The sequence below is a fragment of the Engystomops pustulosus genome, chromosome 2 (assembly GCF_040894005.1).
Source record: "Engystomops pustulosus chromosome 2, aEngPut4.maternal, whole genome shotgun sequence".
Classification (NCBI taxonomy): domain Eukaryota; kingdom Metazoa; phylum Chordata; class Amphibia; order Anura; family Leptodactylidae; genus Engystomops; species Engystomops pustulosus.
This window is the reverse complement of record NC_092412.1, coordinates 108,500,269-108,513,116: the sequence shown is the minus strand read 5'-3', so window position 1 is coordinate 108,513,116 and position 12,848 is coordinate 108,500,269. Positions and strand designations below refer to the sequence as shown.

Below are 12,848 nucleotides of genomic sequence, written 5' to 3'. Positions count from 1 at the left end.
ATTCTTGTCTTAAAGGCTACCTGTTACCAGGGACCTCATTTTTACTAAAGGAAGGTTACAAAAGCCCATTACACCTGCATTGCATTGATACGTTTGTGCCTTCTCTAAGCATTTTCATCACAATATAATTGTGGTTTAGCTTACCAGGCTGCCTGCCAGAATCTTGTGCTGAGTCCCGGGAGAACTTTTGGTTCGGAGGTATTTAAAAAAACAATTGGTTTTCCTGGTGCCCAATCCTTCCTCCCTTCATCCATACTTCACTCACACAGGGACAGAGCTGACTGCATGTTGAGGTAAAATAAGTGGGGGAAGTAAGGCTTGTAAATAAGAATAAGGGGGGGGGGCTGAAAGCAGAGGAATCTGGATGAAGGCAGGAGGGATTGAGTGTCAGGAAAGACAAGTGTATTTTTTAAATGCATCCAAACCAAAAGACCCCCTCCCCCCAGAGCTCAGCACAGGATTCTGGAAGGGAGCCAGGTAAGTTAAAATATACAACTTTTTGTGATGTAAATTCTTAGAGAAAGCACAAAAGCATCTTTTTTAATGCAGGTCTAATGCGCATTTGCATCCATGTTTTAGTGAAAATGAGGTTCCTGGTGACAGGTTTCCTTTAATATTTGCCACACCCAGTGTGCAACATCGCCAGAATAAGTAAAAAGTTATGGCTTAGCTTTCAACCATAATCAGGGCCCACCCTGACCCACCTTTTCCCTGACCCACTGTGCCTACTGTTCTTAAAAAAGGTGCAGATGGAATAAACAGGGCAAAATGTCAAATATTCTATGACACATACCAGAGATTGCAACTTTTTCATGCCTTGTATGCCCATAAGACGGCTATGCAAGACATGACACATAAGGACCATTGATCCTATATGGTGAAAAGAAAAAAGCACTAAATAGCAGAGTTTGTAGTGACCCAAATAAGAAAATTGATACATAATTTGGACAGAACAGATAAAAATTGTAAAAACAAAACAAAAAAACACAACTGTATTTAATTTAGCAATTTCATTGCATTTCTAATCTTTGTTTCCATCTTTCCAGAACATTGTAAAAAAAAATGTAAATGGCTCGACATATATAAGCCTTGACACTTCATTGCTCTGTAAACAAAAATCCCAAAAAAATGTTTTGGCTTTTGTAAAACGGGAAGTTAAAAATGTAAAATGCAATTTCTGCATAGTAGACATTATAAAGTTGTCTATGTTCCTTTAAAAACATCAAGAAAACAGTCATATCTCTATCTACATAGGCACTTTTTGAATATGAAAGTTGCTAGGTTTCTAGGCTGTATTCTATGTTCTTTTTTTATTCTGGCTAAAAATTGTAAGCCTCAAGAACCCATTAATAAAATAAAAAGTAATATTGTTAGTGCTAATTATTTTGTAATGAATTAAAAGCTGCATTGGCCCTTGAATTCAATTATATTTCAATCATCTCCAAAAATATAAATTAGCTATAAAAATGTCTCAAACAAATGAAGACAATTACTATTAATAATACATATATATTAAGCGTTGAAAGCATTTTATTCGAAATTATCCCATTGTTGCCGTGTTAAATTATTATTAGATTAAAATTTTTCAAAGACTTTTACTGCATAAAAGTGGGCAAGAAAAGTGTGTAATTTATTTAGTCTCTGTTTTGAAATATGGCCAACCATAACACATCAGTTTGCTAACAATTAAAAAAAAAACCTGAATCACTGCGCAAAAACACAGGTGGCTCTAAAAGGCTCTAATTATCCTCCTGCTATACATGATTAGGCCACAACTCATTATTACACCTAAAGGGTTGGGACTGTGTTCAACTATGTTTTATCCTCCTGAGAACCATGTTTCCTTTGTACTCTGGTAATATTTCAATAGCCCACATTTAATTTGGATAATAACTGGGAGAACTGAGGTTCAGCTTAAGAAGACATATATATTTAATAAGTCAGTAGGTGTTGAAGTAAATGTACGCTGAAAATATTGATATTTGTTTTTATTCTTCTATTTACTCTATACTGTACAATAGAACAGTTTTCCCCTGAGTGATGTTTACACAATAAACAACATTTTTACCCCCTTACTTTACAATTTTACTCAGTTTTATTGCTGTTTTAGCTCCTATTACTCTCTGAGCAGGCACATTGAGATCCTTATGTGCTGACAATCTGGTTAGATTATCAGGTTACAGGTTTATCTACCCTTTTATTTAGCTTCTGAACATTCACGAGTATTTGACACATAGAAAAAGAGAGATGAGGCAGATCTGAGATAAGAAATTATGAGATCCATGAGATGGATATAGCCCACAATGACATTTTCCAGCTCTGCTAACTCATCTATATAACACACATTCATCTTTGCTGTACCTCCTTTCCCTGATATAAAGATCTTATCTTGCATGTAGCTTGTAGATTGTCTATTTGCTGGCAGGAAGTGTCTCTGTTTGAGCTTGTCTTGGAATACAAGGGGGAGGGGTGATACAGAGACACTGCAGGGAGGAGAATTCATAAGAAGCAACCGATATTGTTTATACCAGGACTGATAGAGACAGCTTTGAATTATATCTGTTCAATTCTGCATTTGTGTTCATAACAGTAAATTAGAGAATGTGTTTTTTTTTTGTTACCCTGAGTATACTTGTCTTTGTGGGAATACCCCTTTAAGATTAAGACTCATTGATGGGCAGGCATCAAAGTTTTTACTGTGTCTGCCCCTCTAAAATGAACAAAACATAATAAAAAATGTTCAATGTTATATTATTTATTGCAAACTGTCATTTAGTGTATAATTTACACCTGTCATGGATTTCAAATACAGTGGACTTGAACTTATTGGAATCTCTTAGTAAGTGTCTGGACAAGTACACTGAAAATGGTTACATTTTTGAACAATACATTGGCCCAAATATGTGTAATATTAACATTTTCAACCTTAAACCCTTTGCACCCTCAAGTAGGGCATCAACTACCTTTTTTTAGATTTTCATTTTTGATGTCTGTCTCCCCATTAAAAATCCCTCTCCTGTCATATATGCAAATGAGCTGAGTAGTGTCCTATTTATCTAAAGAGATAATTCAGAATGAGAGGCTGAAAGAAAATGCTGTTATATAGGACTCTTTGGAACATGCAGTAATTTTAAAGATGAGAATCTTAGCTTTAAAAATCTAAAAAGTTGTACTTATTGCCAAACTAAGCTTGTAACCTTGTAATCTGTTTTTAGCACTATAAAATAAAAAAAATTGTAAAAAGAATTAAAAAAAATAAAATAAAACAAAACAAATAAAAATTTAAAAAGTTATGTTTTCTACAATTTGAACATGGAAAAATAAAAAAAAGAAGTGCTCAGTTCTGTATTATAAATTAGGCCATGTCCTATTGAGCTCAAAAGCTCATTTACATGTATATTTGGGATAAATATGTTATAGTTAATAATTTTTTTGTATGAAATAATTGGTGTTGTAAAATGTATGTAAATCAATTTAACCAGATGGCCTCATCATAGAACCTAAACGTTCTATTATACTACATGCCATACAGATGTTCAAATTATACCACTGAAATACCATTTTAATACTTTGCATCGACTTTCAGAGTGAGTAGTAAAGCCATTCAATGAAAAAATGAAGACAAATGCTTTTATTTTAGAGTTGTAGAATTGTACCTTCACAGAGGTGTTTATCAGATTTGTGACAACAATATAAAAACCAATGGAGCATGACAGGATTTTTTGTTTCCAGAGGGAAGCAGATTGACTGTAAATTTAGAAATACAACTTTGTGAATATGCACTATCACAAAGATTTATGCAAGAACTGACTACATGGAATTCATATTGATCCGTACTGTGTTTGTGAGCTTGAAGCTCAAAAATATATCTACTTATTTAGACTCTTATATCGCTATTCTTAAATTGTAATAAAAGTATTTTTCCTTATCCAAATAAGAACAGAGAAGACAAGAGCAATACATATTATTCAATTTATGAAAACATTGGTATGTTATTGATGTAAGTGTTCTGTTTTCCCAGGGTCAGGAGGTAAGAGTTCTCCTTAAGAGAGTTTGCAAATTAAGGCTGCCTTATAGCCGTGTGGAGACTTAAAGCAATAGATGCTCCACTAGGGAATTTTGGGAAGTATGCAAATATGTTTTCCAAGGATTTAAATGGAAAACAATGCCTCCTTTTGCTACATTGAAAGGCAGCCCCCCTGTCACCAAGTAAGACCTACAAGAAGTCTAGTAACATGATGTGGGATTAAGCCAAACCAATATATCTATTTCAGAAGGAGCAGACTCCCAACTGTAGACTTTTCGACCTGGTTGGGTCTCCTCAATAAAGTGTGAGGAGAACTCTTACCTTCTGACGCTACCTAATCAATAGCCTCTCACACAGCCAAACCAGTTCCCTAAGCTGTACTGAAGAGACCCAACCAGGTTGAAACGGTTTGGTCTACAGTTGGGAGTCTGTTCCTTCTGGAATAGATATGCTGGTTTGGCTTAATCCCACATCATGCTATTAGACTTCTTGTAGGTCATACTTAATGTTAAGGGGGTTGCCTTTCAAGGTAGCAAAAGTAGGCATTGTTTTCCATTTAACATCTTGAAAAGTATAATTGCATACTTCCCTTCTGTTTTCCCTTACACCACCAATTATAGGCTTATTAGTCACTTACATCCCAAATACTCAATGTTACTTCTTGACAGCTATTATGAAATAAGGTTGATCACAATTTTAGACTACATACCTCATATTCTCCAATTGTATTCACCCCTTTCATTCAACAAATTTCAGTTAAAGCAACAAGGGTATATCAGTTTTTAGGTGACCTTTAGATTTTCACTTGACATATGATGATTCATTACATAAAAATAATCCTAAAAATAGAAGACAGCAGGTGTGTTACTGCCGGCAGAGTACAATAATTATGAAAATCTTCATCAAAAAGCTATTAAAAAAAAGAAGAATAAAATGCTTCATGTATTTCCTGATCACCTTTCCATTATCTGCTTTTCTTGCCAAATTACTTATGAAAAATGCTGACCTTGACTTGCAATCACATTTATAATATAGAAATAATTGACTACTAAATTTAATGTAATTATACTTTGTATAATGAATTATTAAAAGTGCAGTAAATATTTTTCTTTAAATGTAGATATTATAACTTTCATGGGGTCAAATAGACCCCCTGATTTTGTGTAGTCATTATAGCAGAGCATGTGTGCTTTATGGCCACTGAATGAATGAAAAGTTTGGAAATGTCATAGAGAAATGCCATATAATATTATAGTCCCAAGGAACTTATGGAGTTCTTAATACTAAGAAATGCCAGACAAGATACTTACACTCCTGTATTTTATGAACAGTGTTACTATTCCGATCTTTTTAAATTTCCAGTAGCTTGAGTAACCACCCCCCCTGTCATGTTTGATAATAGTTCCTTCAGTGAGATGTTCAAGTTAAAGGGTTATTCCGGGAATATGAAAGTCTAATACAAAATCCCATGTTGCTATAAATAAAACAAAACTCAATGTCATTAACCCCTTAGTGACCACCCATACGGTTTTCTCCATCAGTCACTAAGGGGCCTTAGGCTAGGCCAATGGGTCTCTCTGTCGGCATAACCTGAGGTCTGCACGGTCTCCCTGTGCAGGTAAGAGCAGTGCCCCAGCTGTCTTATGACAGCCGGGACCATGCTCTAACATTCCTGATTGGAACTCCGTTACAATACCGGCTGTTAACCCATTAGATCCTATTGGTACCTCCTATGATGCCCCCCCCCTTTACTCCCGGCACACTGCGATATGATCGCGGGGTGCCGTCTTCTCAGCCGCGCAGCCAGGGACCTAATGAAAGTCCCCAGGTCTGCCATTGGCATCTGCCTGCTCTTCTAATGCATGGTTACATGGTTATTGCTGTGCATTAGTATTAACTAGTGATCACATAATCACTAGTTCATATGATAGTATTGTAATAACAAAAAAAGTACAAAAAAACACAAAAAATAATTAAAATATAAAAATAAAACTTGTTAAAACGTCCCAAAAGCCCCTAACACATACAAAACAATAAATAATAAAAAAGTGGAAAAAAGTAAAAAAGCACAACATAAAAGTGATTTTGTATGTATGTCTTGGCTTTGTGTCTCTTTAAGAGAGCTAGCACCATAAATAAAATCATCAAAACTTGCTGGAACTTTATTAGATGTGGCTAATTATAGCTCATCATTTAAGGAGATCATGAAATGATATTTAATTTCTTTGCTTAGTTTCCTTAATAAACACACCCTTGGAAGCCTGCTATGTGATCCTATATAGTGTGCACATTTTAATAATCTTATGTGACAATAAATTTGTGAGTGATCCCAAATGCCTAGTATTCAAGTCAGTAGCTCATAAAACAAGAGTTTAATTTACCCTGGAGCATTTACTGTATTTATTTTCTTTTTGTATAACTTGCAAACATCTTATTGCAAACTTTTACTTTTATGGTCTTGTTTCAGTACACTACTTAACTATGCTTAACTGCAATGAAAGTTATAATACATGGTTATAAATATAAAGAATCATTTGGAAAATTCTTTACCCTTTAATATGGATCCTAAAAAGTAATTTAAGATACTATTTTATTCCATGAAGTGACTAAAGGGGTATTCCCACAAAGACAAGTTTCTTCTATGTACTCAGGATAACACATTGGGGCAGATTTATCAAGCTGTCTGAAAGTCAGAATATTTCTAGTTGCCCATGGCAACCAATCACAGCTCAGCTTACATTTTACCAGAGCTCATGAATATTTCAAAGGGGAGCTGTGATTAGTTACCATGGGCAACTAGAAATATTCTGACTTTCAGACAGCTTGATAAATCTGCCCCATTGTCTAATTCACTGTTATTAACAAAAATACAGCATTTCACAGATATAAGTCCAACCTGTCTCTATTAGTCCTGGTATATACAATTTCAGTTGCCCCTAGACACAACCCTGCAACTTCTGACTTTAGGGTCAGGCCGCCTTCTGTGTGATAACATGCTGCTGAGATTTCTGTCTCTCTGCTCTGTCTCTGTACCCATGCTCCCCTGCAGTCTAGAGCTCACAGACACTCACTGATTAACTTCCTGCCAGGAAACATCACATTGTGAGGAAAGAGAAGATGTAAACTACCAGCAGATAAGTTATATGGGGTAGGCAGGCACATATCTGTGAGAACAGATAAGTAGCAGAGCTGACAGTGTAAATGTCTGTCAGCCTCTGTCTGTCATGCCTCTGTGTAATAGGCATCTCATGCATCTCATTATCTCTGATGAGTCTCATCAATCTTTCTATGTGTCTGTGTGTTAGTACAATGTCAGAAGTCAGACGAAAATGTATATATACCTGTACCCTGATAATCTAACCCCACTGTCAACTCACAGAACTAGATGGATCATAATGTGTCTGCTTAGAGAGTCCCCGCCCACACATGGATTTTGTAAATGCAATGTTGACAGCAAGGTAATTAGGCACATTTGTGTCCATGTGGATTGAGACATTTGCGACAAAAAGTCTAAAAAAAAGTCGCACCTGCCAAGATAGGAAAAACTAAACATGTAGCACAAGAGAAAAAACATGATCATAAATATGGCGCAGTCCCTTGACTTACACATGACTCCTAGTTACAAATGAACCTCTGTGGCCACTGCAACTTCTGGTTAAGATCTTTGAATGCTGTTAATTTACTTTAACACCAGACTTTAATGGACAACATAAGAGTTATCAAAGGTGTCTGCAATGAAGCTTTATTGTTAATCCTTGTTTCCATAATAGCCCAGGATTTTATAAACCACATTGTCACAAGGACAAAGAAAAAACTGGGGAACATTTACTTACCCGGTCTGAACCTTTGCTTGCTTAGATATCAGTTAAGATCACTGCTCATGGAGGATTTCGATATATGATTTTGATACGGCATATGGTTTTCCTAAAAATGACCCACTACATGTCACATTACAAACCCACTAAAAAAAATGGCAAATAGGGTCAAGAAAAAACAGGTAAAGTCCTGTATTTATCATATCTGCAATTTAGGAAATCCTCTGACCTGCATAACCAATCCCACAGACATAGCCAATTCCTTTGGCATATTCTATAGTAAATTGTACCGAGGGAATTTCTAGACAATCTTCAACTACCTACCTAAAGTACCCAACATCAGTCTCTAAACACACCCTTTTAACAAAAAAGATCAGCAAGGCCATTTGCTCTGCAAAGAAAACCCCAAACATCTCAGGGCATGATGACTTCACAAATGAGTAGCCCCCTCATACCCTATCTAGCTTAGGTGTTTAATAGTGCCGCTGAGCGCAGCACTCTCCCAGCAGAGATGTTGCAGACCACGGTTGTTACCATCCCAAAATCAGGGAAACCCGACGATACTTTGGGCAATTTTGTCCCATCTCTTTGTTAAAAAGCTATACCAAATTATATGTCAAATTAATAGCTTATTAGGAATTGTCTCTCAGATAATGCATGATTATCAGGTGGGATTCACCAATGAGAGAATCTGCTGATGGGACAAAAAGAATGGTCTCACTGATGACCATGATGGAGAACTCTCAAATGCCTTCTCCGCTCCTTGATTTGGATGCAGGAAAGGTATTTGACAGAATTAATTGGTGGTCTGCTTTCTCCACCATGAGTACATTTGGGTTTTCTGGAACAATACTGGAAGTGCTCTATACCATTCTCATAGATCTCATAACACAATTTGAAAGGGTTTCCTAATATAAGGCCAACAGTAGCAAGTCCTTAATACTGGGGTCCACATTTCCTCCTTCTTACACAGAGCTTTGGAGATTGAATTTACATTCCAATAGGAAACAGAGTCTATACCTTAGCTGGGAATTCAACTGGTTCATTAAGAAAAATGGTAGCAGCTAACATATCCTCGCTTCTAAACGAGCTTGACAACATGGGGAAATGCAAGTTATCCTGGATTGGAAGAATTGTCCGTCCACAAAATGATGGCTTTCCCAAAAGTAATATATTATTTCTGCACATTAGCAGTCCCTATACCTAATTCTCTCCTCAACCAACTCCGGATGCAAGTGCTAACATTCATATGGGCAACTCTAAACCATGAGTGGTGGTACAATTCTTTTCCAACACAGAAATGGGGCATGGGTATACTATCACAAATTTTACACAAGTAAAATGAAAGCATGGTGGCGATACTCCTCGGCATCTAGTTGGCATGAAATCAAAAAAGGTTTGAACAGCAATAGAGCCCTGATCCACTTGGTGCAAGCGTGTTCCATTCCTGCCTCCATATCGATACTTAGAGCCTTCTCAATTCAAGCCTCAGTCATGAGCTGGAAATACACGGCATCAAAACTCAATTGATCTAACCAAACACAAGTTAACATGCCAATTCAAAATATGGAGTACTTCCTACCCATCCTGCAGTCAAGGGTGTGGGCAGAAAAGGGAATTACTAACAAGTCTGAACTGATTGCCAAGGGGAAAGTAAAAACAGCCACTGTCATTGTATAGAAATTTGATACTCCATGTCCCGTGCAGAGATGAGAGAAACAGAGAGCACACACAACTTACATCAAGCAACACTTCATTCTTATTTGTTTGTGGAACAGTTCCAGGAATTTAAGGCTATGAAACATGTATGGAGCAATGGCGGGGGAAATGGAGACTTTATAGAAGTCACAGAAAAAAATGCTCTATTGCCCAATGGAATCAGGCATTTACCTGGATCACTAGATCATCAAATTGCACTAACCTTTCTGTAGTCCAAAAAAAATATTAACCAGGTGGTACTTAACTCCATCCCAGCTATCCAAGACTTACCCAGGCATAACAGACAGGTGCTGGAGAAAACTGTGGGCGCAAGGGCTTGATTGCCCATAATTTTTGGTTCTGCCCCTTACTGTAGCCTCTTTAGGTGGGAACCTTTTGAGATGCTATCCTCTGTCCTGGGCTATCATATCAACTTATACCCCCCCCCCTCGTTGGCACTACTCATATTAGGGATCAATCTGTTTCCTTGCCAAAAATTGGAAATTCATAGGACATACCCTACAGGCGGTGAGAGTACAGATTGCTAAGGAATGATCCCCCTAAATTGTTGATATTAAGGGAAATGTTGGGACAACATTGTGTAAATAAGTAACTGCTTGCCTTCAGAAGGAAAGCCCTCCTGCTGAGGGATGGCGAGCAGGCCTAGGGGACATGGTTAGGTTTGTCAGGTAAATTTCTTTCCATAAAACCACAAGAAGAAAGCTCTTGAATTCAGTTGAATGAAATTTTGTGATCTGGAACTGTCTGTGAATGTTCTATTTACAAATATTATTCTCTTTAAAATATATGCAGCGTGTTAAACAAAACATGGTTGGTTGCAACTAATATATGTAGTTACTCTCTGTTAGTTATTGCTGTAGAATATATGTAAAACATGAGCCTACATGTGCCACTGAAATGTACAATTACATTTTTGACTCTTTTTGAATGCTAAAATAAGTAAAGTATTTATGGAAAGCTTATGAAGTGTCCTACAAAATACTATTATTACTTGTGGGGAGATTTGGTAAAGATTATCTCTCTTTGCAGTTTTAGAAACATTGATCTATGGCAATGGTCTCAAACACAAGACCCACTGCTACTGTATGAGACCATTTTTACTATTTGCTACTGTAGGGGCACTTATTGGCCTTTCTTGATTTTCTGGTTATTTAAAAATATGTTCAGCTTTGTGGTTGCTCTCAAATAGCTGATAGTGATGGTTATGTTGTATAAATGTAAGTACTTAACAGATTAAGTACATTTATGCAGCAATAATTTGACATTCGGCCCTTTTAAGGCAACCACAAGGCTGATGTGGCTCCTGGGGAAAATGTTTTGACGCCCCTGCTCTACAGCTACATGATGAAGCTATAGCTGACAATCCAATGTGGAGGAGCACTCAGAATCATTTGCCATTTGTGGCCATCTACAGATATGATTCTGCAATGACATTAGCAGATTTTTACCTTCATGTTATATCTGCAAAATATCAATAAATACAATATTTCTATTTCCTTATTTGTAGTATTTGGGAGATCGTTGGGCAGCCATTTGCAGATGGACTGAGGATAGATGGATACTTTTACAAGAAATTCTTCAAAAATGGCATCAGTTTGCTGAGGAACAGGTTTGTAATTGTCAAATATTTACTCCTGGTAAACGTAGAAGGCCGACACAACAGTAATTTAGACCAAACATGTAAATAGGGATTTATGCTCAAACAGCTTTCAAATTAATCAATTCAGATTGTAACATGATACAGTAATTTCAGTTCTTTAAACCTGTCAGAGCTCTTATTTTTGGAATTTGCCACTTCATACTCTATTTAAAGGCATTTTATCATTTTATATTTCAGTGTCGTTTTGATGCTTGGCTCACAGAAAAAGAAGATGCTGTGAACCTTATCCACACTAAAGATTTTAAGGATCAAAACGAAATGGTTGCTAACCTTAGGAAATTAGCGGTATACATCTTTTTAATCTTGTTTGTAGTTGCATGGTTGTTTTATCTTAGTTTAAATAACTTAATTTATTTTAATAATATGAACAACATTTTATATCCTGTGGTCTTAGTTGTTAAATGATTGTTATGATCATTATAATGCTTATTATTATTTGTGCATACTTTGATCACATACACTCATTCATGTTGTGATTTTGCATTGATTAATGAGCTATTGTTTGTTCTATTAGAACAAACCTTAAAGGGGTTATCCAGATTTAAGAAGTTACTTAGAGCCGGGCTGGGGCGGCTATTTAAAAATAATAAATGTGTACTTACCTCCTGCAGCGCCGCTGATGTCCCACGCCGCGGTCCGTCTGATCCAAGCCCCTGTTTGTTTACAGGGGCACAGAAGCTGCACACAAGGAACTTCCATCCGGCTCCTCCTATCCGTCCCTATCTCTCAGCATTGTAAGCGCTGGGAGATGGTGTCGGACGGGAGCTCTCGGGGAAGCTCCCTGTGCACCCTTATAATCAAACCAACGCACAGATCAGACAGGCCACGGCACAGGACATCAGCAGCGCTGGAGGAAGTAAGTACACATTTATGATTTTTAAATAGCCCACCCCAGCCTGGCCCTAAATTATTCCTTAACCCCTTTAAGGTTATTGTGACTAATAATATTCATTGAGCAGCTATAGATGCATACATTCTTTTGAGAAGACTTTCCACAATAATTTTCACAACACTTTGGAGTGGGACCTTCCAGCCAAGGTGCTTCCAGCTTGAGAACTCTCTATAAAATGCTTATCCAATGATGTCTTTAAAGGGGTTTTCCCATTTTTGCTAATTTTGTTTGTTATTGTTTGTATTATAAAAAGTTATAAAATTTACTAATATACTTTCTGCATCAATTCCTCACAGATTTCTAGATCTCTGCTTGCTGTCATTCTATGGATAGCTTCTATGTTTTCTTCCAGTGGACAGAAATCTGACCATGATCACACAGGCGCATGAATCATTGTAACCCACAGCCCTCATTACCCTCTGTGATACTCACAAATCCGTGCACCTGTGTGACCATGGTCCAATTTCTGGCCACCGGTAGTAAACAATAAAGCTTTGTATAGATTGACAGCAAGCAGAGATCTAGAAATCTTTGAGGATTTGATACAGAAAATATATTGGAAAATTGTATAACTTTTTATAATACAAACAATGACATTAATTTGCTGAAATGGAAATACCCCATTAAGGAACGGATACATAGCCATGTTGAAAAAATTTTTTGCCAAAGTGTTGCAACAAAGTTACAATTACAGTTACAATAGTGACAATTGACTATATTTATTTATATCAGAAT

At 36.7% G+C, this 12,848-nt stretch overlaps 1 protein-coding gene across 13 annotated transcripts in view; it reads left to right on the top strand.

Annotated features, from left to right (window-relative positions):
• Positions 1-12,848, top strand: part of DMD (dystrophin) — a 1,566,296-nt gene that overhangs the window by 565,350 nt on the left and 988,098 nt on the right. For all 13 annotated transcript variants that reach the window (XR_011853162.1, XR_011853161.1, XM_072135922.1 and 10 more), the window contains 2 exons: positions 11,069-11,170; positions 11,399-11,506. Coding sequence is in view for 11 of the 13 variants with exons in the window: in XM_072135922.1 (XP_071992023.1) it covers positions 11,069-11,170; positions 11,399-11,506 (210 nt within the window). In the remaining 2 variants the exon portion in view is untranslated. The remainder of the gene's footprint in view (positions 1-11,068; positions 11,171-11,398; positions 11,507-12,848) is intronic.